Source organism: Manis pentadactyla, chromosome 2 (genome assembly GCF_030020395.1).
Source record: "Manis pentadactyla isolate mManPen7 chromosome 2, mManPen7.hap1, whole genome shotgun sequence".
Lineage (NCBI taxonomy): Eukaryota > Metazoa > Chordata > Mammalia > Pholidota > Manidae > Manis > Manis pentadactyla.
In genome coordinates, this window is record NC_080020.1 from 51,900,025 (window position 1) to 51,926,931 (window position 26,907).

The 26,907-nt window shown below is 39.8% G+C and overlaps 1 protein-coding gene across 2 annotated transcripts in view; it reads right to left on the minus strand.

Moving 5' to 3' along the window:
- The window catches only part of CAMK4 (calcium/calmodulin dependent protein kinase IV), a 216,536-nt gene extending 197,025 nt beyond the window's left edge, over nucleotides 1–19,511 (minus strand). The window contains exon 1 of one of the 2 annotated variants that reach the window (XM_057492709.1): nucleotides 19,119–19,511. In XM_057492709.1, the coding sequence (XP_057348692.1) occupies nucleotides 19,119–19,279 (161 nt within the window). In that variant the 5' untranslated portion in view covers nucleotides 19,280–19,511. The remainder of the gene's footprint in view (nucleotides 1–19,118) is intronic. The other variant, XM_036886820.2, reaches the window with a different exon arrangement.
- Between the last annotated feature and the right edge of the window lie 7,396 nt (nucleotides 19,512–26,907).

Below are 26,907 nucleotides of genomic sequence, written 5' to 3' on the forward strand. Positions count from 1 at the left end.
ACAAACAACAGAAACACACACAAAATCAAACATGATTATAATAAAGTCTATCTTTTTAGTCATAGTTTAACCCAGTTTTCTCCAAAATGTATTCTGTGAAACACTACTCCACAGAGGAACAACAACAAAAAGATCCTTGATCAAATAAGCTTGAGAAATAATTCAAACCCACAAAGTATTCCAGCACATGAGAATGAAAAGTCCTAGGGCAATGTTTAATACAACATTTCTCAAATTTATGCAACCACAGAACCCTTCTTTGGCCTTACAGTCATCAACATCTGTGACTATTAGTTTTGCTTGTCAACTTGGCTAGGCTGCAGTACCCACTAGTCCATATAACACTAGACTTGATGTTGCTGTAAAGGTAATTTTGTATATCTTGTTAACATCCACAACTGCAGGACATTGAGCAGAGGAGATTATCCTCGGTAACAGGCGTGGGCTTCATCCCATCAGTTGAAAGGCCTTAAGAACAAAACTGAGGTTTCAAGGAAGAACAAATCTGCCTCAAGACTACAGCATCAGCTCCACATCATCACATATGCCAATTCCTTGAAATAAATAATCTTCATTTAATATTAATAATATTTAAATAAATAAATATACATGTGTGTGTGTATATATATATATTAATTACTAGGTCTGTTTCTCTGGCAGAAGAAGTCTGACTGAACATCCCAAGGAACTAATGTTTCATGTAACTTTCTTTAGGGAACACAATAAATTCCCATCTCCTACAGAAGTAAAAATTCTATCTCCACAGCATGATCAGATACCAAGAGCTGTATGCCAGCACCCCACTTAATTTAAGGGCTATAATAAATATGGTTAGCTGATGCTCAGTGTCTTTCCTGCTGCCACACACACCCACATGAGCTAGAATTGCCAAAGTCCTAAAAGTAGACCCTGACTTGCATAAACCAAACATTGTCATCTCTTCCCCATTGTCTTCATGACTTACTCAGGTATGGTGGTGATACAGGCCTAAGTCAATTAGTGCACAGATAACCCCTGGCCCAACTGGCTCTGATTTACTAAATGACAGAAAGAAGTAAAGGCATCTACCATCCTGGATGATGATGGCTGATCGCCAATACCAGGACTCAAACTGCTGCATTTAGCTACCATGAGGGAAGCTGGCATGAGGACAAAGCCAACACACTTAGGGGAGTGAAGATGAAAGAAATGCAGAGAAATAAATCTGTGGTACCAATCAACCCTGAGCAACCTCTGACATTAGTTACTTGAGCCCATAAATCCACTCTACTGTTTAAGACACTCTACGTTGGATTTCTTTTGGTGCTGCAATATATATTTGTTGAATTATACTTGCATATTATATCATCCTAACTAATAAAGGAACATAAATGAGGGAATGTAAGAATACAGAAAGCCCTGTTTGGGAATAGATGTACTGGGCAGGGCAGCAAAAGAGGGATCAAAGACATCTGCTCGATGGTTAAGTCAACACAAGCCTTGTGCTGTCCAACAGCTCTGACTGTATGGAGGAATGCATGTGTGTGTGGAAGAACCTGAAACAACCGGGCTCCTTAAAAATCTTCGAAAATTTGATGAAAGCTATGGTCACTTTTCTCAGAAAAATGTTTACACACATAAAATTCAGCTGTCAATTTCAGGAGCATCATGTAGTCCTAAAAGAGGCACAGAAGAAATCTATGAATCTAAGTTGGGAATCCTGCTGTACACAGTGGCAAGAGAAACTGCCAACACTGACACTCTTTATAAATAGATGTAGAAGAGTAAAACTAAAACTCTGGTTTAGCTGGACACAGATTATACAAGCTACAGTTACTTACGAGAACCATTTACTCCTGGGTTTGATAACATTGCTCACATGCTTATGATAACACCCAATAGAGTTTGGTGGTAAGTTTCATGTACAGTAAACTTTGTCTATGAATACTCAGCATTTCATGGCACACAGAGCATGGTCACCTTATTGCTTTAAAAAAAATAAGGAAAAATTTGTCATCAATGGACTCACTGGCGGTAAAGAGGTTTAAAAAGCAAGATCAGAGAATCACTTTGGGAGGGTAAGTCAAGTGGAACCCAGCTGTCACTACTGATGGAATTATGAGCTTAAAAACCAGGTTGAAGGGGCCAAAGTAGAAGTGGTTTGAGAGAAATAAGGAAATGGCAGTGCTGACTCATGTCAGAGAATGCAGGCCAAGAAAGGAAGAAGAGATATAGCACTGTTACCAGTATACGCATTCTTCAGAGGCACGTGAACAAAAGAAATGTCTGTTCCATATTATTTTCCATGTTATTTATAATGAAAACACCTGCTATTTCTATCAAAAATAAATATTTTTTTAATCAGTTAAAGGGATTTAAGACCTAACTTGCCACCTATCACTGTAGTCAGCAGAATTATTGGTTTAAGGAAGAAAAGACAAGAACATTTATTTAACACAAAGCAGGGGCTGGTAGCATTCATTGAAACTAAGAATATCCAATATACTTCTCTTAAATTTTGGAATCAATAGTGTCCCCAACTATAAGAAAATAGGCCTTGTCTCAACACATGTTCAAGCACCATAAAACATATCAATGTAATTTTCCAGTTCAAAAGTGCTGCTAAATATTGGAATAATATAATCAATTCTTCTGCTCAAACTTCCCATTTTCCTGGAGTGAGGAAGAACAAATAAAGGTGATATATTCTATACTATTTTTTCTTTTTTCTTTTCAGTTGAAGTATAATTGACATACAATAGCCTATTAGCTTCAGGTGTATAGTCTTAGTGGTTTGATATTTTTATGCATTACAAAATGGTCCCTACAGTAAGTCTAGTTACCATCTATATCACCATAGAAAGTTAGTACAATATTATTGACTATATTCCCTATGCTGCACATTACATCCCCATGACTTATTTGTTTTATAACTGGAAGTTTGTACCTCTGAATCCCCTTCACCTATTTGCCCACACCCCAACCCATCCCATCTCCAGTAACCAAAAGTTCGTTTCCTGATTCTATGAGTCTGTTTCTGTTTTTATTTTGTTTGTTCATTAATTTTGGTTTTTAAATTTCACATTTAAGTGAAATCTTACAGTATTTGTCTTTCTCTGTCACTTAGCATAATATGCTCTAGGTCCAACCATGTTGTCACAAATGGCAAGATTTCATTCTTTTTCATGTGAGCCATATTCCATTATATATATATATATATATATATATGTATATATATATATATATATATATATATATATCACATCTTCTTGGACTCTTAGGTTGCATTCATTTCTTGGCTATTGTAATATTGCAATAAACATAGGGTGCATATATCTCTCCTAATTGGTGGGTATTTGAGTAATATTTTAATATAGGTAGCCTTTCTACAGTGGGTGGGACATCTCCATGTTTGACTGGTTACTTGAATCAGTTGTATAAGGCTGAGAATCAAAGCCCCCAAATCACAGAAATGCATTCTGACATACATGCTAGGGTCTTAAATGTGATTTCAATACATTTAGGGACAGAACCTTTTTACAAGGTAAATGAACACTATCCAAAATATGAAAGAAATCAAGTGTAAAATATTATTAGTGTTTAATAGTTTTTACTGCATTCTAATTTTTAGGACTGCATCCTCTAGGGAAGAAAAAAGTAAACACAACATACACAGTAGAAAATAGTATAATTTAAAAATCATAATCTGTGACCGCTTCCTGGAGATAAGAAATTCTGTATTCTGAAATAACTCAGGAAAGCTGTAGAGGAAGAGCCAAGTGGGGCTTAAGCCCAGGTTCCTGCAAGTGGCACCTGTGAGGAATGGTACTGGGTCATGGGATCAAAGTGCAGAAGACCGAGGTTCTGGCCCTACTTCTACCACCTGCTAGCTTTGGAGTGCTGGGAAAGATACGCGCCCTCTCTGTGCTTCAGGTTCTTCACCTGTACAAAGAAACACCGCCTGGCTGGTTTCTAAGGTGCTATCCACTCTGTGTTCCTGAATATCGAAATCAGAATCTTAAGAATCATGTAGATGTATGCACATTTTAGTCATGCAGATACAGGCACAAGATACAATCACGATGTCTCAGTGTTTTTACGATTTGAAGCTTGACATACTCGCAGCAGTGTCCCATTATGAACACAGATGAGAACCATTACCTACGCATCTCTACTCATCTCCAGTTTGCTCCATTGTATAAGCACCTGATTCCAGGGAGAGCTGCTTCTACCAGATTCAGTTTCTCCCTGTCAAGTACATTCCCAACTGCATGACTTATGGTGGCAGTATATTTTTACAGGAATTTTGGAAAATGACTTAAGATGTTAAATCATTTTATATACATATAAGAATTTATTAGTGATAAAATAATGCCTCACAAATCTTCCCTACAGAACTATAAATAATACAGGTATAAACTCTTCCCTCCAGGAGGTGGAGCTTATCACCCTCTCTCTCAAGAGTGGGTTAGATTAAGCAACCCAGTTCCAGTTCCAAAGATTCGATGGAGTAGGGCAAGGGATAAACAGCTGTGTAGGGGAAAAACTCGGCGAACACCACATTGGCCGAGTAATTAAGGTTACTATCACCAGTGATATCATGTCTCCCTGATATGAAGTGACAAGAGGGCAGCCCACCTCTGTGGCATTCTTCCTCCAAGCCCCGTTTAATCATGTGGAAAACTGGGGAGCATTCTATAGGGTATTTGGCCAGTATTCCTCAAGACTGTCAAAATCATGAAAGACAAGTAAAGACTGAGACCCTGTCACACATCAAAGAAGGCAGGGAAACCATGACAACCACATGCAACGTCATTGCCTAGGTTGGATTCCAGAGGAGAAAAAAGACATTAATGGAAAAGCTGATGAAATCCAAATGAAGTCTAGAGTTAATAGAAAAAGAATAATTATTGTTATTCAAATTTTTAAAAATCTCATGCACTATGTGCACAGCTTTTTGGCTGAATATAGCCATATAACTTATCTCTTTAAAATCTTTGCAATAATTCTGTGAAAAAGGCACTAGCATTTTCATTCTAGAGATGCGGAAAGTGAAGTTTATTACAGTTTGAAAGACTCATTACAATAGGCCAATTAATAGGTACCAGACAATTAATTGCAGCTACTAAAGAAATGTATGATGAAACCAGAAGACAATATTTACTATAACACTTAGGTACCAAGTTAGGGAAATACATTTTTAGGTATGGCTAAAAGTGACATCATTTAAAAATAAGAAGTTTCTTCTACATGATAGGTTTTTCTTTATCAGTTCACACAGACCACAGACCGCTTTAAAATACTCCTTACTAGAATCATGGTCAAGTTGCAGTAATTCTGGGTTTGGTTACTTAACTTTCTAGTGAAGGATGAATTATTCTGAATAAAAAATTTATGACTGACAAAAAGTACAAATAAGATTTCAAAGCTTCACAATGATTAATATCTTCTAATTTTAATGCCCTTCTTATAAAATAAACTACAAAAATTATACTGAAAAACCCACCTTCAGCAGCTATTTTAAACTACCCCAATGTCCTTTTGTTTGCAGATGTTGAAAACCTAAGGTTGAACCACACATACTCTTCAGTATGTGAAATACAAAGAACAGTAGTCAGATGTGTATAAATATTAAGATCTCTTTTCTGGGATTACCTCATCCTCATGTGAAGTCATGTAGTAACCATCTATGTTGCAGTGTTGTGTATTAGCTCCTTATTACCTTAGAAACATGAACCTTATTCCAGAGAATTTATAATATAAAGTATGAAACTGACACCAACTATCAGAGAAGCAACCTAGTGCTAAAGAAATACTGAATAGGGTAATGAATTCAGTAAGACCAAGTAAGATGATGGTTAACTGGCCCTCAACTAATCATAAGCACCACAGGTTTTTCAAGGCTGTAAATTGCATGTGGAATAAGCAGGTAAAATGTGGTCCAAGACCCAGAAGAACATGGGGTTCTCCATCCTGAGAAAGGTGTGCAAGTGATCATGTGCGTTGTGCCAGAATGCAGCTCCAAGTCTTGATGGAAACATATGATACTCAAGATAGGCCAAGTTTTATTTTTTTAATGGCGGAGCTTCTAGTTGGCAACCAAAAAATCCTGTGCCAGCTGCTGAGGAAATAATGTGCTGGGAGCTGGCAGGCACTGGCACTTGGAAAGCCAACAGGTATGGATGCACAGTGGGTACCCAGGTGCTGGTGCCGAGAAAGCAGAGAGGGAGAGGGAGTGTGACCACAGAAGAGCTGTCGCAGCCTAGGGCCCAGCAAGGTGGCAGGGTGCAAGGGAGCCCTCTTGTTATTTATGAATAAATAAATAAATAAATAAGCAAGCAGTAAAAGCAACTGAGAGTCAGCTCTGGCCATCCTATACAAACCCAACGTGGGGGTTCCACTCCCTGTGAAGCTGGTCTCCGTAGTACATCCCCCAACACCTGGCAGAATAATGCAGTCATCTGGAAAAGGAAAGGCGTTATTTCCCTCAGACTCTGCTTGCTCCAGCAGGTTAATTCAGCTTAGTTTCTGAGGGATAGCAGGCATGTTCTGAGGTTCTGACCAGATATTAGAGTGGGGAAGGAGAGGTGAGGAGTGTCTCAGCTCAGGCAGCCATAACAAAATATTGTAGCTGGGGGGCTTAAACAAAAGAAATATATTTTCTCACAGTTCTGGAGGCTGGAAGTCCAAGACGAGGGGCCCAGCATGGTCAGTTCTGGGGAGAACTGTGCTCCTGGCTTGTACACATCTGCCTTTTTAATATACCCTCACATGGCAGAGATAAAGAGAGAAACAGTATCTTCTCTATTGTCTTTTATAAGGGCCTGGATCCCATCAGGAGGACCCCACCCTCAGACCTCATCTAACCTAATCACCTTCCAAAGGCCCCATCTTTAAATGCCATCACATTGGGGTAGAGCTTGAATACAAGAATTTGGTTGGGGGTGGGGGAGGAACCACAAATATTAAGTCTTTAACAAGAGGAGATACAAGGAAAATAAGAGGGAACCGGGGTTCTGGTGGGACAAAGGGAAGAGGGAGGAATCAGGCAGGGACAGAGAGGTGCTTGTCAGCTGACGTGTAACTGGACTCAGAAAACAGACCTGGGTGAAGAGTGGCCCTCCTTCACCCTGCAGCCCTGTCTCTGCCTTCTTCCTACACCGCTTTTCTTTTATCATACTTCTTTCTCTAACCTCTGTTGTCAAAGCAGAGATGGGACATACACATTTCCCCAAATAATTATTTTATGGACATAAAGCTAATGACCCTACTCAGAAGTTAAGCCCATACATGATTAATTTTTTTGATCAAAGAATTAGACATCTCAATAGATGGCTTTTAAATAATATCCTCAAATAAAGATAAATACAGAACAGACTATTTATGTTCTTTTCTCCTTCTTGATCCTCTCCTAAGCTCTTTCCTGTCCTTGGTCAGCTGGGGCCAATGCTTCAGGACTATGGTATAGGACATTGCTAACTGATTACACACCCACAAACAGGTCATAAGCTAAGCTTTTTAAAGGAACAATTCCTCCAAAAGCAAAACTAGAGGAGGGGGGAGCTAGGAAATATCCCTTCTTGCTAAATCATATCCTATGTATCTATCATAACTAATGCCAGCATGGTCCACTAAAAGAATTATAAGTGAGCAAATATAACAATGAGCATGTTTCTAAAAAGAGGTGAGGCATTTAAAATGCACAAAAGAAAAATAAAAATTATTCAAGAGTCTTCCAACACATTTCAAAGCTTGTGGAGCTTAGAGCCCCCTTACTCCAAAAGCTGCTCTGTCTCCCAAACACATAGAAAAGAACTAAGGCAAATCATCCAGAGAGTTCCATCGGAAGAAAACACAGATGCTTGTGGCTAGAAGGGACCCTAGAGGTAATGATCTAATCACCGAGGATTACACTATTCCCAGTCTCACAGAGAGGGGGCCCTTGAAAGCAGAGTAGACTGATAAAAACACCAGATGCTCCTGGGTTCAAAAGGACTTTCAATTGCAGAAGCCCTGCTGGTACAACTGACTCACTGACCCAACAAATATTTACTGAGTGCTCATTACATGCCAGGTACTGCACTAGGTGCTGGAGACTGAGCAGTGAGTAAGAGGGCAGGGGCCTGGCCTGCAACAGCTTACATTCTTAGGGAGGGACACAGGTGCTGAATACGTGATTTCACTGGGTGCCAGTTTGGCAGAGGGCTGCACAGGGAAAACACCCCGAAGAAGGACAGATTAAGGTCCTGCTCATTTTTCTGCAGCTCTTCACTTAACTCTCCTAACATTTATTCATTCGCTCACTATTCCACAGCATTTATTAAGCACTTGTAGGAAGTGTAGGGGCAGGAAGTAGGCTGAAGAATGGACTCAGTAGTGGGGATAAATGTGGGTAACATATAGGGCTCCTCTGCCCAAGGAGCAGATGCTCTGGTGAAGACCAAGCATTTGCCTGTAAGACAATAGACATACGAAATAATAGGAGAGCCGGGAGGTGGGAGAAACCTTCTACCTAAGGATGACTGCCCTGGAGGAGTCAGAAGGACAAGGCCATTTCAGGTGAAGACGGTTTCATGCACAGCATCATAGATACATGAAGAGTCCTTGAGGTCAAGGCAGGTGTAGTGGAAAGAGAACAAGATGAACCTGGGCTTGCATCTTCTCTCCAGATATGTGAGCTTGAACAAGCTGCTCGACCATTCTGAGCCTTGGGTTCCTCATCTGAAAAATGGTGCTGGTGATGATCACTGAAATGATTAGCAATGTACATAAAAGAGTAACTGCAAACACCAAGCTCCTAGTAAATACTCCCTGCAGGCTGTTAGGAGAAGTAGGGGAACTGAGGCCAGCAGGCAAGTTGGGGTCAGAGTGGTAAAAAGGCCATGTAAATTGGAGTACGGTTTTTCCCCTATGGATACCCAAATCAGAATCATTATCCCCCGGCTCCCACCATGTGTCCCATCTAGAGAATGATATTAAGCATACAGGCCAGCTCTGGAGCTAAATGTTTTTATATACCTGATCTCATTGCATCGTCATAGCAACCTTGGGGAGGATAAACTACCAGGATCTTCATTTCATGAATGAGGCTAAGTGAAGTTCAGTGTTCTGCCCAAAAGGGACATGGCTATTAAGCAGCAATTTTATCCTGCCTGTCTTCTCACACCCCACACTTGTCTTAGCCCATGCCTTACTCAGCAGTCCTCCTTCACCCCCACCCACTCAACTGTCCAGAATGGCTGGCTTGCTGCCGCAGCCTTGAAACCATCTGAGAACAAGTCTTGTCCACATCTCCCATTGCACTGAAGGTCCCTGAGGATCAGTCCCTCCACCACCTGACGGCTCCAGCCAGGACCAGCAAGCACTCTGCTGCCCCCTCCTGGCCTGGGCCAGAACCTCAACTGCTCCCCACGTCCTCAGCTCAGTCCTGACTTCTGTTTCCTCAGTGGCTCAAAATGTGAAAGAACTATATTGGTTTGCTGTGGATTACCCTATAACTTCTTCAGGTTTCCATTTCACTAACGTGTCACACATACACAAGACAATCTCTATTCATTATGTTCTTAGTTAGCTTCTAGTTACAGGCTACACTCAGGAGTTTCTCAAGAGTTTGCCCTGTTGAATATTTTTATTAGCTTATGTGAGCACATTGACAGAAAAAGAAGGACCCAGAGTCCCATAGGAGCCACTAAAAATGCTTCCACTCACACAAGAAATCTGCAGATCCCTATTCTGATGAACACCACAGGCCAGGCTGAATTACTGAATTACATATTTTGCATTTGGTCACATTTAATAATATACTTTATTTTCTCAGTGGTTGTCCTGACAGGGAGCTTTGAAAAAATATGTAAGATCCACTTGAATGAATAGGTAGCAGCATATTTACATCCTGTCGAAGATTAAACTTGGACTGTGACGTTATACCAACTAAAGAACAACTTTGTACGTCTGTTAGAGTCCCAAATGGAGGGTCATCACTAAGTTAAGATAATCACTAACTAGCTGTCCATTTGAGACAGAACAACAGACAAGGCAGATCAAGATAAAAAGGTCAGTGAAGGGCAAAGTACAAGCCAAGGTCCCACTAAACAGTCTATAAGGGCTTATAGTAGAGAGAGATTTTCTAATACTGCAGTGGAGGGAACAATAAATATGTAAACATAATTATGGATTTGCTACCCCCAACTCTACTTTGTTCTGGTTTATAATATTAGTCAAGTTCCATCTACAATCAGGACACAAATCAAAGCAAGTACACTTTTAACAAAGAATGCTACTATAAACGAGTAGAGAAAACAGGTAAGAATATATCATATCCATTACCTTTTTAGTAGACCATTCTGATCAGGGGGTTTTGTCTAACGTTTTTTATTTGTTAAGACATAATATTTTTTGAACCTGGTGAATTTTTCAACAATATCACCCTGAAGCATGACTGAAGAAGAAATTAATGACAATGCAATTTTTAACAGAGTTAAACTCAACGTCCTGGCGCTAATGTCCACAACTCTTCAAGCCCTATGCACCAAAAGAGCAACTGGCAAAATTTACTATGAACTAAGTTAAGTATATGAAAATTGAAGTTCTTGCAAATAATATATATTTGGGGTTCAATCACAAAGAAAAACAAATCACTTAACACTATGCTTGAAGGACAAGCTGTATTCCTTTTCTCTTTTTCTCTTTGCTACTATGTGACTTTTTTGGTTACAATGGCAGTAAGTTCTTATCATAACCTTTCATCAAGTAGTTTTAAAATGCATAACAAGTGCACATATGTACCCACTTCCGTTTTCTGCACAAAGACATACCTTGCAATATGATGTTTTTGTTTCCATTTTGATCTATATATCTGCTTTAAAATCATTTTCTTAAAGTAGAATGTCATTTAAATATAAGTAAAGAAGCTTATTCAGTATCTACTTATAACTGCTATTCTTTGATCCAATAATGTTTTTGAACACATGCTCCCAAGTTACATATATTATATACCTACAAATACTGTATCTGTGCTACTTTAAAAACATGTAATATGATTTTTTAAATATTAAGAGCCAAAATTAAAAGCAAAAATTAGAAGAAAAAAATTTTAAAGGATTCTCTAATGTTTTCTTCTAGTGCCCTTTATATTTCATATCCCACCATGAAGATCTCGGCTTTAGTCAAAATGTGAGTGAATGGTTTAGCTTAGCATTGCAGTCTATTCAAAATAAAGGAATAACTCTATTTTTTTGAAAGATTGTTAATTTAAACAGAGTCCCAGTGTAAAGGACCCTAATAGTCTGAGATACATGCATGGCATAGAGAAGGATTATTTAACATGCAGATAATATATTGACAAACAGAAAAATTAAGTGATAAAACCTTACTAGAGGTAAATCTTTTATCAATAGTTTATTTAGCATATTATTTTGTAACTGTCAGTTCAAATATAATAGATGATCAACCTGAAACCTATTTAATTATTATACACAAAATAAATTACCCCTTGGGTAATTTGAATGTGAACACTGATAATGATACAGAAATTTAACTGAAACACACTTCAAGTAAAGCTTCTCCATTTTCAAGAAGATGAATGACAAAGGGAGCTAGTCAACCCGCTACGCAGAGAAGAACTGCAACTGTTACAGTTTCAGTAGCTATGGATAAAGGATGAGTATGTATTTAAAGCTTGTGCCCATCTGAAAAAACTAGTATCAGGCTGACATTTTCAAAGTGAAAAGGAGATTCAATGGAGCTCCTTGAATAAATAAAGTCTTGTTATCATTTTAACCTGAAATTTTCATGTAACTGAGGGGGAATAGAATTTTAGCTTGACTAATCTAGGTCAGGGTTCAGCAAACACAGGTCAAGGGCCTAATAAGGCCCCTACTTGTTTTTACAGTCTGCAACCTAAGAATGGTTTTACACTTTTAAATGGTATTTAAAAATCAAAAGAAAAAGAATATTTTGTGAGGTGAAAATTATATGAAATTCAAATTTCACTGTCACAAAGTTTTATGGGAACACAGCCATGTGCATTGTTTCTATGTTACTTATGGCTGTTTCCACTCAGCCATCACAGAGTTGAGTTGCCGCAGGGACCTTATGGCCCACAAAGCCTGAAATATTAACAGGCTGTGCCTTTAGGGGCTCTTTACCAAGTCTAGGTAACTGACCTCAAGCCCCTCAATCCCACACTTCCCCTTCCTTATCACATCACAGGCTGTGGAAGATGTTTTATCTTTGTTTTTTTTTTTCAGACAAACATTGTAAGTTCTCTCTTACCCACCCCCTAGTTTATGGGTTAGTGACAAGTTCTGAGTCCCATAATTTCAGCCCAAGATGCAGCTGATTCTACAGTCTTTTTTCTCTTTGGTCTGACATCAACTTATCTTCCCAACCTTATCTGCCTTGACAATATTTGTGTTTTGTAAAGTTTGCAAAATCATATACATTCCCTGAATTTTCCTGCCAGCTTTTGCCTTTCCTTAAGAAGGTGCTTCCACCTGGTATACCCTTCACCAAAGCTCTATCTGTTAAAATCCTGTTAAATTTCAAGGTCTGATTTCCCCTCGGGTGAAGACACCTCATCCTCCCACTTGGAATTATCACTGTTGTGAAGATTGTGGTGGTTCTCATGTTTCTACCTCATATTAGTTCTATTTATTTATCTCATATTAAATTTACTGTTAATGCCCTATTATCAGTAAACTATGCATTTGGAGGCCAAACAGTGTTTTATTCATCATAGTCATTCATTCTCTAGCCAATTTGCTCCACCACACACATACTACCAACATACAATGCCCAGTTCATAGCGATTCAAAATGTCAGACCTGAAAAAGAGAGGACTTCAGGTCACACAAAGGCATGCAATTCAGTAATAAGGAATCACAAAACGAGAACGTCATTCTGTTTTCAATTATTTTTCAGTCATTCTGATTACATCAAGAAGAAAACCTCAATTTGTGCTCCTTTGGTTTTAACGCTGCTAATCTTTGATGATCTCCCTTTTTAACAGAGAGATCAATCTTCAGGCTTGGAACTTTCTGCAGGCAAACATTTCTAGCTACAATTTAATAAAAATGCTCTGCTTTTATTGCAGTTTATTTTTATAATTTGTTTCTATTTATGGCATGAATATTGGTTGCCATGCTATCCAAAAAAGTATTATTGATAAGAAAATTCAGGTTAACAAAAATGAGGTTATTTACCCAAAACTATTAAGCAAGTTGTAGCAAATGTGGTATGCACACATGACAGAAGTCTTAATGGTACTGCATAGAAATGGCAGAAGCATTCAGTTGTAGCAGATACTCAATAAAGCCACATGATTTTAATCCCTTAACCACCTACTTAACTAAAAGAGAACCATGCAAACACTAGCTTCAAGTTTCTCAGACAGTGGTTCTCAACAGGAAGGGGGCTGACATTTGACAATGTCTAGAGACATTTTTTGTTGTCACACTTGGGGATGGGAGGGACTGCTACTGTCATCTAGTGTGCAGAGGCCAGGGGCACTGCTAAACAGCCTAGAAAGTAAAGGAGACCCCCCCACACACACAACAAAGAATTATCCAGCCCCAAATGTCTATGGTGCCAGGGTTAAGTAACCCTGCTTTACAAGAAAAGAGAAAGCTCTCCATGTGCTACCATTTGCCATTATTATAAATCACCCTCTGTCCAGCAATGACCCTTTCCTAATTTGGCTGAGGAACATCTCCCAGCCAAACCTTTTTCACATCACCCACACAACTACTGTGCTCCACTAGCAATTAGAACTTCAAAAATGGACTGTATTAAAGAGTGCGCAAATACTATTAATATTTAGATCTAACTTCCTACATAGAAAAACCATGAAATTTTCAGATTATCCTGCAATATCAACCATAGAAAAAGATTAAGGTAAAGATTAATATAATTTGAGTGAAACCTTAATTCTAGCTGCTAATGATATGGTTCACAGACTCAATTGAATATATTTTGCAAAATAAACCTGACTTTGAAATTTTAAAAATTCAGTATTTTTTTTAATTGGATATGTTAGCTTCCCCAAAAGGGAGTCTAAAGAGAACCACTTTTTAAGCTATCAAGAAAAAGAATCGTTCACATATAAAAAATAACAACTAGTAGTTGAAACAGTTCACTTGGCTACCACTCAATACTTTATTGTCAAATACATTACTACAAACACATAATCCATATATGTATATATATGTCTGAGGGTAAGGTGTTTACAAGAAAGGTCTTTGAAGATATTTTTGTGGTTAGTGTTTTTTTCTCTATCTTTTTTTTCAAGTAAAGTTCTCCAGAACAGTTTAGAAGAAAATAGCACCTGTGTCTTTTTTGTTTTTTTTCAAATTAGGAGTTATTTTTACCCTTATAACAGCATTTAAACATGGAAAAAGGGTGAGTTCTTAAAGTAATGATCCTATCACAGTCTTTATAGCCCTTGACAATGAATGTATTTCCAAATTTAGCATTTACTATGTTTTTTAACTTCAATGGTTGGTATAGCTTTGAGGAAATTCATGCTTTTAAGTTCAAGTTGATTTAACTCCTAATTCTGACATGCCTGTGATAAAATGATAGTGAAGGTGAAACTGAATCCCTTTCATTTCAGAGCTACAAAGCCCTCTGCCCCCTCTGCCAACAGAAGAGCAGCAGCACCTACAAGCTACGAGGTGGCAGTGATCAGTACTCCCGCTGCACAGAAAGGCAACCCACGCTGAGTGAGAGCAAGGTCATGGTCACACAAGTTTTAGGGAGAAGATAAACATGGTCCCCAGATTTCCCTTTCCCTGGGGTCACTAGAACCAATATCTTCTCATCAGGACAGACAGAGACCTCGTCTCAAAGAACAGCAAGGGCGCCTGCCCACCATGCCTGGCCTATTTCATTGTCATTCATTCACTCTCTTTAAAATAATGTGTCGAGCTCTGGCTGCGTACTGAGCGCTGTGCTCAGTGACAAGCACACATTAGTGAACCAGCCCAACCCACTGCCTGCCTGCCAGGAGCCTACCCTCAGTGCTCCTGCAAAGAGCCTGCACAGCCCCAGCTTCTGTTCTCCCACTCGCTCATATTCTGTGCTCCTGAGTCAATTGCCTGAGAAAAGAATTGGATAAATAGAGAACAAGATAGGGATGGAACAGTGATATTTTTAATTCCTAGTCAGATAAAAAACATACCATCCCACAAAGTGCTGACAAGACTAAGTGGAGTGTGGGTGGTAGGAGAGCCTTAGCCAGCAGAAACCCCTGGAAAGGCTGTGGGGCTAAAGGACAGTGTTGGAGCAAAGGCGAGGCAGGGGAAGTACTCGCTTAGAATGGGTCTGGAAGGGACTTGAACAAAGAGAAGCCAGGGGGAAGGGGAGAGGGTAAAGAGATGACCGCTCACCAGCCAAGAGCACAGTTGGAACCTTTCTGTTTGAAACTGCACATTTTTTTATCTTTCCTTAGAGGAAGCAATTGCTGGCCATCACCTGCAGCCAGGGTTATGTTACTGAGTAGAAGACCCCACTGCTCAGGCCTCTGAATTCCTCCCCTCTACAGTGAAGGTGCTCCTGGTCCAGCCTCCTGCTCCCCATAGTCATTCCACAATACTGATAGTACACCCAGCAGATCTTGGGGAAATACCAGGGTTTTTCCTAAATGTTTGGAAGGGGAAACCCAATAATGACTCGGAGGCAAAGACAAGTGAACTTTTCTCTATGGAGCAGTTCAAATGGAGAGATCACTCAATGTTGCTAACTGGTCTGTAGGACGTTTTGCAAAACAACTCTGCTTCATTTTTTAATCTGGCATACACAGATTTATGGACTAAAATGGCACTTTTCAAACCCATTAGTGGGTTGTGAAATCATATAAATTTAGCCAATACTTTTTAATGAAACAGGATAACTCAAACAGCATAAAATAGAAAACATTAGAGTACATTGTTGGTAATAAGAATAAATATTTTATGAAGGTTGTTTCCATTTTATACACACGTATGCCTCACTAATCTCCTTGATTCCTAAGAAATAATACATATAGCAAGGATCCTATATAAATACGCTTCAACTGGGTTGCCATATAAATGTATTTTTTTTAATTGTGTATCAGGTTGGCAGGGAGGTAGAGATTGAAAGTCATTAGCCTAAAGAAACTATAGTTAAGTGGAATGGAATTTTTGAAAAAACTGATTCCAATTAATGTAACACACTTTTCTTTTGTCCTAATTATCTTTCATTTGGTTTCCCTTAACTTGGTTGTGGGGGAATACGTCTAGTTTTGCTACAACTATTCTTTCAGTCAGGTACACAGACAGAAACAAAAGGTGGGAAACAACAGAAAAGCAGAACATGAGTTTGGATGTGCAGGGCTCCACAGAGCAGGCCAGGCCAAATTCTGTCCCTCCATGTGCCAAACCATGAGGCAGAATCTGACCAGAGGCAGGCTCCCTTCTCCCTGGGAAAAGCCTTTAAAATGCCAGCATCTCAAGTTACTGGGCAAAGGACCAACAGCTCTGTAGGATATGGAGCCCTGAATAGGATCAGGGCCAATTCATATTTTTAAGTAGATGAATTTGTTGGTGCAGAATGACTTCTGTAAACTTTTTGACAAACTCAATAAACAAAGCAATGTTTTCATGTGATGTGATGTTTAAAAACTTACTTTCCCTGATATTAAGTAATCCCTGTCACTCCCACTCCCATTCCTCACCCCCATCCAGCAAAAACAGAAAAACAAAATATATCACATCTGTCCTGGTCTGAAAGGCACCATGCCATCAGTGCTGTCAGCGTCATCAAATGGCTTTAAGTGTTCTCAGCTGTGGGAATTCAGCTCCCTGAAATTCCCAGACACCTCCTCTGGTGTGTTACCCTGATGGTCACGTGTCCAATCTTCTTTAATTCAGGCATCACTAGTTTACAGTCGATAATTGTGACAGAGGAACACTTCTCACAAATTATCTTCATCAAGTGGGGATTGTCTACACCCTGGAACTAACCACAATGGCACCTCACAGCCCCAAAGGCATTGTTTTCTTAGCACCTTAATGACAACTAATGACTTAAATTTTTGGTCTTAAGAGTCACCAGTGGTGGGCAAAAGAGAGTAAAGACTTGAAACTCAGGGACTGTTTTTGTGCAGGAAGGAAGAGGACTTTGTCAGTCAATACATATAATTTTGTTGGATTCTTTGGCTTTATACATTCTTAGTAATTGCATCTGTAATACTAATTGTTTTATATTTTATGTTTATTTCATTGAAAAAAAATAACTTTGATCATGAAGTGACAGTATTTCTCATAGTCCCAACCAAATGGAATAAGCATGGAACTCACCAATACTGCCATCTACAGAGAGTTTACTTAATACATATGACTACTGAAAATTAGCAAAGGTAAGGATTTTTACCTTTTTTCTCAAAATATTTTAAATCTGTGATTTTCAAGGTAATCAAATTTTACTGCAAAATATAACACCAAGCTTTAAAAAAAAATTTCAAATTCCTTAGTTTTTCTCTATGAAACCTACAATCCCATATATATGTACAATTACCAGTTTATTTTTTTCTAACCACTTTCCCATTCCTCAAATTAAGGAAATTTCTTGAGTTTCCCGATGGTGAAGCTTATTCATAAAGATAATGTGTGCTGATAAGTCAGAGCCAATTAGAGGCATCTAGGGTAAGTATTACTCAGAAAGCAGTTAGATTTGGTGGTGGGACAGTCCCTGCAGTGCCATCAGGCACTTCCTCTACTAGGTGGCAGTTTTAAAACACCAAGTAAACAATTTTAAGTAGATTATCTCTTTAATCAGAAGTTAACAGGGGTAGGCATTTCATTTTCAACATACCAGTGATGCATATAACAGCAGATCTTCAGATGAACATTGAACACTTGATCAAAACAGGATATTTATGTGTACATTATTCAATGCTGAAATATTCTGGAATATTTTTGAACACTGATAAGCTGCTAAATTTTCATTCAGAAGTTTTGCCTTTCTTACAAACCTTCTGTACTCCCCGAGCCACTAAAAGTAGTGGCAACTTGGAGGGGTGGCGACCTTCCACCTTCCACCTACCTACCAACATCCAACACCCTATACTGTGGTCTCCAGAGGCATAAAAAAGAAATTGGCTGTTAGCTAAACTCTTTCCAGCAAAAAAGAAAAAGAATGGAAAATGAAATAGCAAATAAGTATTAAGTACAGAAGAGTCAATTTGTTGGCAGTTGAAATTACATTTTCAGATCCCCTGTCATAACGGTCCTAGTTCAAAATTTTTTGGAAAGAAGTCCCCTTACCACTGGGTAACAGAAACGAAAAAAGGAAATGGAAAGGAAGGGAAAGAAAACATAATTTTCAATGGATGAAAAGCTGAGAACCTATGACATTACCCACATGGCAAAACCACTACCTGTCTGACTCTTCAGAGGAGGGATGAGGGACATTTCTGCCACCTGTAATGGCTTTTTGCATAGATAATTTAAATAAATCACTCCAGCATTAAAGAGCAGCTTCTAATTACCACTGCCTGGACCCCATGTGCTGTTTTCTTAAAGCCACACTAGTTCATTATTCTGCCTTTATCTCTCTTAAATGATTCATCCCCACTCCCTCACCCACTTCATCCTGTGCAGACTCTGCAGGGAAGCTAGTATTTAAGTTTGATTTCTAGTGCCACTTGCTCTGGAGAGCATGGTGAGGGGAAGGAGGAAGAATCTAATTTAATAATTCTGTCATGATTTGGAGAGGCACCCTCTACCCCGACCCCCCAAAACTAGACAGGAACCTCTGGCAAGCTATAAGCGTGAGCAAAGACACCAACTGGGAAGCAGGGCCCACGTGCGGTGGGCGCTGCACCCAAGGAAAGCGGCAGCCGGCGAGCAGGAGGGAGCGCACCGGAGCAGCGGCCCGGCCTGGGCGCTCCGCGGAGACCCCGCTCTCACTTGAATAGTGCTTAGCTCTCTCCCGGACACCAGGCTGGGGATGTCCTGGGGCCAGAGACCGCCGCCCGCCTCTCGGGAGCTGTCCCCGCGAGAGGGGCAGCCCGCCGTACCGCCTAAGGCTTGCCCCGGGAGTCCGAGCCCGCGCGCAGGGCGCCGGCGTCACCAGGTCCAGAGCACCCCGTGCGCCCCGGCCAACGCCCCCCGCCTTACCGTCCCAGCTCCGACTCCACTTCGAAGAAATCGTTCAAGGCATCCCTGTTGGAGCCGTCGATCCAGTAATCCGGGACGAGGTTCCCGGCCCCCGGGGCCACAGTGGCGGTGCCCGAAGAGCAGGACGAGGCGGAGCACGAGGGCGCCGTGACTTTGAGCATCTTCGCGGCGGGACCCCGGAAGCCGCCGCCGCTGCCGCCGCCGCTGCCGGAGCGAGGAGCCCGGCCGCCAGCCGCCGCCTGCGAACGCAGGAGCGAGCGGCGGCGTCCTTCACACCCGCGCGCACGCCCACCGTGGCCGCCGCCGCCGCGCCCGCCGCCGCCCTCCGGCTGCGGCTCCCTCCTTGCGCGCTCGCCCGCGGAGGGGCGCGGAGAAGGGGCCGCGGGGCTGGGAGGCTGTGGGAGGGAGCACCGGAATCTCAGCCGCCGGGGTGAGGAGAGGCGGAGGCGCTGCGAAGGAAAGAGACTCCCTCCCACTGCGCTTCTTCCCTCCCCACCTCCCCTCCTCCCTCCGCCGAGCCTTCCCAGCGCCCCCTCCCTTTCTCCCGGTCTCCCTCCCAGGCGGTGGCTGCGGCGGAGCCGGCTAGGGCGGCTCCGGAGGCTGGAGCTCGGGGAAGGCACGGGGACCAGAGCATCGTCCCACGCGCCTTCCCGCGGGAGCCGGAGCCTGGAAGGGACGGCGCGCGGTGGGACGCCCTTCTCCGGCAGTGGCGGGCTCCCGGCGCGCTCTGGGAGCACACGGGCCAAGGGACCAAGCAGGATGGTGAGAGAAGAACCTGGCTGTTGGCGCAACTCATCCCTCCTTAGGCGTCTTGGAACCAGCCACCCGTTGTTCGTTCTTCTGTCAAAGCTTATACTGGTGGCAGGGGAGGGTGTCCTGTGGTCGCCAATCCCCAAGGCTCCTGTGCTGGGACTCAGTGAACGCCGCAGGAAAGGGAAGCGCCAGGGTGGACGCTGACCTGACTTACCTTTGAGTGAAGGCTTCAGATGGAATAGGTGCTGTCCTCTGCTGCTGGCATTGTCTGCTTTGACACTGTTGGAGTTCCGGAAAGGGCAGGTGTTTGCTGTGCCTAGTTCACTCCCAGCTCTGAAGGGTAGCAACAGAAGTCACCCGCAGAAGTGACCTAGAGAATTGCAGGTCTGGGAGGGTCCTTGTGGATGACTTAAACCAGGACCTGTCACCACTCATGTCAGAGAAAATTGCCACATTTAAAGCTCTTTCCTCCTCCCAAGAAATGTGCCTCATCACAAGCATCCTGATGTCTGTCACCAACCTTCAGGCTATTCTTTTAAGCACTGCTTAAGTGTATATTGTCTGTCTATACTTGTACCCTCAAACTTTTTTCTTTTCAAATATCAGCAGAGATGAAGAACAAGCATTAGTCACTATATTCTGTAATAATCTTTAAATATAAAGACAGTTATTACATTACGGTTATTACATTTCTGGCTAAATAATTCTAAGTCCTCTATTTAATCTTATTTCACAGATACTACTTTTAATCTTTTTATTTCCCTGAGTAACTCCAACATGCACTAAACTCTTCTCAGTGTGTCTCATTCCTGATAACACCAGTAAATATGGTCAATATTCTCCTCTAATTTATTGATTTATTTCCTAGTCTTAAGAGCTTCTATGCAATATTGGTGAACTATGAAAAAAAAACCCAAAATCTAATCAATTAGTGTTAGGAATGTCATCCTTAGCTGCTTGGAAGTGAAAAAATAAATACAAAAATTATTTTTCACAGGTAATATTATGAAGATTAGTACATGCTCAATTTGTAAGTGGCCTTAAAAAGAGCAAATATATATATATTCATACAAATTCAGTTAAAAATACTGAATTATTTGCTGAAAGATAGAAAATGCTTACATGACTTGCTATTTTTCAGAGAACAAATTCGCTCATTTTCATGTTAGAAAATCAAGTTCTTAAGCACAGCAAGCTAACTCTCCAAAGTAAGTTCTGGTTCCCACTACGTAGGGATGAGCATGAAGTAGTTATTAGGCCATTTTTATTCACACCTCTTTGAGGCAAGTCCTAGAGTGGCAGTACTGCATGTAGATACTTGTCTGTTGTGAGCAATTCTTTTACAACATAAGTCCAAAGCAAGCATATTACACTGAAAAAGATGGTAAGCCTTTTTTCTCCTGCCATTTTAGGGAACAATAGTTAGAGGAACACCATTTCATGGTACAGAGGTGATTGTAGAAATAATATTTACATTCAACATTATTTTAGTCATCTGGCACCTATGCTTTTCATAACTGACTTTTCTAAAAGTACTATTAACTGAAATTGATAAAGAGGGTATTAGGTTTACTGAATGAGGTTTATTTTTTATTTAAAAACAAGATGAAAATAAATAAGTTATTTTCAAAACAGATGAGATTGGAATTGAATCCATGCAATTTATTTTTATTCATTGTGAAATATCATCTAAAATGACCAGAAAAGGAAAAAAGACATATATCAACAATAAGAAAGGGAGAAATAATATCAGCTAGATCTTAGAATCTAGGATCAGATGGACAAATGGATGATCACTCAGATGAAAATTCAGATATACAGAAAGGCATGAAGACAGCAGAAGTGGGATATATGTGTAAATAGAAAAGACTATATTTCTTATTCCTCTTTCCTTTAAAATACAACTATGATTTAAATTAAAAACTATAACATTGAATTTTGTGATTTATAATATATAGAGAGGTAAAATATACAAAATACTACATATAATTCCCTCTACATAATATTCAGGAAAGGCAAAATTGGTAGAATGCATATCAGTGGTTCTCAGGAGCCAAGGTAGGATAAAGGATTGACTGAGAATGGGTTTGAGGAGATTTTGGGTGTGACTGAAAGTTTCATATTATTATTTTGATGGTGGTTACATGGTTTTATGCATTTGTCAAAACTCTCTAGTTACACTTTTAAAATTGGTTAATTTTATTGTGTACAAATTATATTTCAACAAAGCTCATTAAAAGCTGTAATAGCAGCACAGGCAATTCTTTAACATAGGTAAAACTAAAAGTCCAATATTGAAAAGGAAGAAGTTAAACTGTTGCCATTTATAAATGACTTTATATTTACATAGATAATCCTAGTATTCGACTTAGACTCCTAAAATTAATAAGTGAATTTGGCAAGATCATAGGGCACAAGGCCAAAATAAAATAATCAATTGTACCTCCACATACTAGCAGGAAACAATTGGAAATGCAATAAAAATATTCTACTTACAATAAAATACAAAAGTATAAAATACTTTGGAATCAATTCAATGGAATATGTTCAAACTTTCTACAGCAAAAACTACCAAATATTGGTAAGAGAAATGGAATAAGCTCCAAATAAATGGAAATATATACCATGTTCATTGATTGGAAGACTCAATGTTATTGACATGTCATTTTTCCCCTAGTTGATATATATGCTAACTCTAGTAATCTTTGTAGAAACTGAAAAGTTTATTCTAAAATGTGAGGGAATACTAAATATCTGAAATACAAAAACAAGGCTGAAAAAGAATAAAGTTGTAGGGAGTCACTCCATCTGATTTCAAGCCTACAATAGAGCTATAGAAAGGAAAACTTAGAGAAATGAAGGCAGTGTGATACTGGTATTAGGACAGAAAGAATATGTCAATGGAACAGAATAGGGAGTTCAGAAATAGAACAATATGAATGTGGTTAAAAAGGTGTCAATGCAATTTAATAGGCAAAAGAAAGACTTTTTAATAAATGGTACTAGAACAATTGGATAAATACATAGGGAAAAATGAACCTCAATCTTTTCCTTGAACCACAAACAAAAATTAATTTAAGATGGATCATAATCCTATACGTATTAGCTAAAACTATAGTAGCACTTCTAAAAGACAACATTGAAGAATATCTTCAGGAATTCACAGTAGATAAAAATATCTTAAGACATAGCAAGTTCTAACATAAAACAAAAAATAAAAACTGGAATTTATCAAACTAAGACTTCTATACAGCAAGAGGCATGATTAAGAAAGTATAAAACACAAGCCACAATCTGGGAGTAAATATTCTCAATACAAATATTTGATAAAGAATATGTATCTAGAATATATAAAGATTTCTTGCAAAGCAATAAGAAGACCAAGAAAAAAAGAAAAATAATTAAGACTTCTGGTTTCTGCTCAGCATGTAGAGAACTGCAAAGAGCATTGTTGCAGCCCTTACAATACAACAAAAAGCGAAAATGCAAGGTCAAGATTTCCTTGAATTCTTTAGAGAACTGAGGTCACAAGACAACCAATAGTCTAAAACCTAAGTAAGGAAAGACAGGTGTACAAGGGAAGATGGCAGCTACTTACGTGTGGCAAACATAACTACATATCAATAAGAATTCAATATGAAGAGTTAATGAATTGGGGAATGTTGAATGTGGGCTTGCAAGAAAATGTGAAACCTCTGGGAGCCACATACAGAGGGGAAGTCCACATCTTCTTGCAGGTTTTTCTCCACAGACTCTACTGGGCCCACAAGAAAAGACAGGTGAGATCCCTAAAAAAAGCATACCTCATGGTGCAGACCTGGAGGAGAACAGCGGCTATGGAGAGGGAGGCAGAAAACCAGCCTGGAACTTCCTTTTATCTCCCCTATGGAGCAAAAGCCTTAATCTGCAGGTTGGGGAAGGCAACAGACATTGTCACCTTTAGGTACTGGCACAAACTCTTAGCAGCTGGGGGATGGAAACAGGAAAAATTCCTCTCTCCTGAGGGGAGAGGCAGGAGTATGTCATAAACACAGAACTACAATGGTAGCTACAAAAGGCAAGAGCTCTAGGAAGGTCACACCTCCAAGACCCATGGACACAAGGCCTACCTGAGACTAAAGTTTAATCAGAACAACAGAAAATGTCCCCTCTGTCTCCCACCACGAAGCTAACTAGCATCAGGTAACACATAACAGTGGGATACTGGTAGGACATCTACAGAACATGGAGAGAGACCCTGTCTGTGGTATAGTGAAAATTGAAGTCCTAAAGCTGAGGGTAGAGCAGACAAAGAGGAATATGTCCAGTAAGTAAGTGTTCAGCCCTGACCCTAAGCAAAAAATATTGGTAGAAAAATATGAAGCACATTGTGCAATAAGAATGAGCATAGCATGAATAAACTGCAAATCCAACCGTATGCCTCACTAAATTGACTCAAAGTCCCATACCAAATGCCTAGCAGAAGGGAAGGCATGCCAACTTACAGGCAAAAAATCTATTTACCTCAGTTTCCACTGATAAACACAAGGTGTGTAGCTTTCAACATAAAATTATGGGGGGAAAAAAAGGCAAGAAATAAACAACACATTGCTAAGAACCTAAGCTATAAACTGAACCAGGCTCAGATATGATGGGGATGTTAAGAGTTACCTGTCAGAGATAGAAAAATAACTATAATTATTATGCTAGTAACTCTAACAGAAAAGGTGGAAACATAAAAGATCAGTGGGAAATTTCAGCAAAGAGATGAAAACTAAGAGAAAGAATTAGATAGAATTTCAAAAAACAAAGAAACCCACAGTAACATAAATGAAGGATGTCTTCAGCATACTCATCAGTAGATGTATCAGTAGTATATCAGAGCCTAGGAAAAAAAGAAGTGAACTTGAAGGTAAATGAATAGAAATTACCCAGATTGAACCACAGAATATGGCATCCAAGAGCTATGGCACAATCTTAAACAGTCTAACATATGCCTAATGGAATTCCAGAAGAAATAGAAAGAGAATAGGGGAAAATTTTTGGAAAAAATAAAAAGTTGCGAATTTCCAAAAATAGTAATAGATATCAAACCACAGATCCAAGAAACTTAGAAAACAACAAAGATAAATATCAAATATTATGTATACATATGTGTTATAAATATGTATAAACATACCTACCACATATATATATTATATTGTGTATACATTAGTTTGCTGAAAACTAAAGACAGAGAAACTTGGAGGTAGAGAAAAAGACACATTACAGAGAAAATATGGTAAAATTAAACTAAACTTCTTGCTAGACAGGAAGATGACAAAGCAATGACATTTCCCCCTGTTTTTCTATAATGTTTTATAAACAGTTTAATTGAAGTATAGCTGACATAAAATTAACTGCAAATATTTAAAATTCATGACCTTAATAAGTTTTGATACATGTATATACCTGCAACACCATCACTGCAATCAAGAGAATCAACATGTCCAGCACCTCCAATTCTTGTGTCCCTTTTGTAATCTCTCCTTCCTGCTTCTCTTCACCATCCCCCAACCCAAGCAACCATTGATCTGTTTTCTGATACTATAAGTAAGTTTGCATTTTCTAGGGTTTTATATAAATAGAATTACAGTATGTATTCTTTTTTATCCAGCTTAATTTTTAAAAGAAACTAGTATATTGCAGATTGTCAACCAGCAAATGTAAAAGCAGCAAAGACCACCTTGACTGTAAGAAATACTGACACACACCACAAATGTGGTGCCCACCAGAGGAAGCAAAACCCAGGTGGCAGGCTGTTGGGGAGTGAGGCAGCCATGGGGCACACCACATCCAGCTTCTTCATACAGGCCCACTCCGCTCTACTACACTTTGCAGATACTACACTGTTTACAAACTGAAGCAGTCTGTCAGCAACATTTTTCCAACAGCATTTGCTCACTTTGTGTCTCTGTGTCAGTTTGGTAATTCTATGTTTCCAGCTTTTTCATCATAATTGTATTTGTTATGGTGACTGTGGTCAGTGATTATGACTCAATGACAGCGCAGATGAGGGTCAGCATATTTTAGCAATAAAATATTTTTTAATTGAAGTATATACATTGTATTTTTAAACAATGCTATTGCACACTTAATAGACAACAGTCTACTGTAGACATCTTATATTTACTGTGAAACCAAAAAATTCATGTGACTTGTTCTGTTGCCCCATTCACTTTATTATAGTGGTCTGGAACTAAACCCACAATATCTCTGAGGTTCACCTGTAATCATGAAAAGGAAATAAAAATCTCTGTGCCAGGGAGATCTGATGGCCATTCCTTAACCATGTGGTCAAACTTAATATTGCTAACTGTCAGACAGCCTGGCAATGTGGGCCCCAAGGGAGGTAGCATGTGGCCCATGGACCACCAATGAAGTGTTCCTGCCAAAAAGGTTTATTAACCTGAATCTGATCAAATCTTGAGACCATATTTCTAGTTACAGGAAATACAGGAGATAGAAGAATAAATTAACTGACACCACAAAGGAACAGACCAATCTAAATTGGGGGCTGTTCAACAAACCTGGCTTTGCCTTTTCAAAAAAGTCAACACCATAGGGTAAATAAAAGTAAAGACTGTTGTAGATTAGAAGCCTGAAAAGAACAGTGGAATCTTAGCCTTTAAAAAGAAGGAAATCCTGGCTCAGGAGCCAAGATGGCGGCGTGAGTAGAGCAGCGGAAATCTCCTCCCAAAACCACATACATCTATGAAAATATAACAAAGACAACTCTTCCTAGAATAAAGACCAGAGGACACAGGACAACATCCAGACCACATCCACACCTGCAAGAGCCCAGTGCCTCGTAAATGGGGTAAGATACAAACCACGGCACGGCGGGACCCGAGCACCCCTCCCCCCAGCTCCCGGCCAGAGAAGAGTAGGCAGAGCGGGAGGGAGACGGAGCCCAGGACTGCTGAACACCCAGCCCCCGCCATCCAGACCAGAGCGCAGACACAGTGAGTGCGTGGGGCCCTGTATACTAGGGAAACAGGGCAGCAAGAACGGTGAG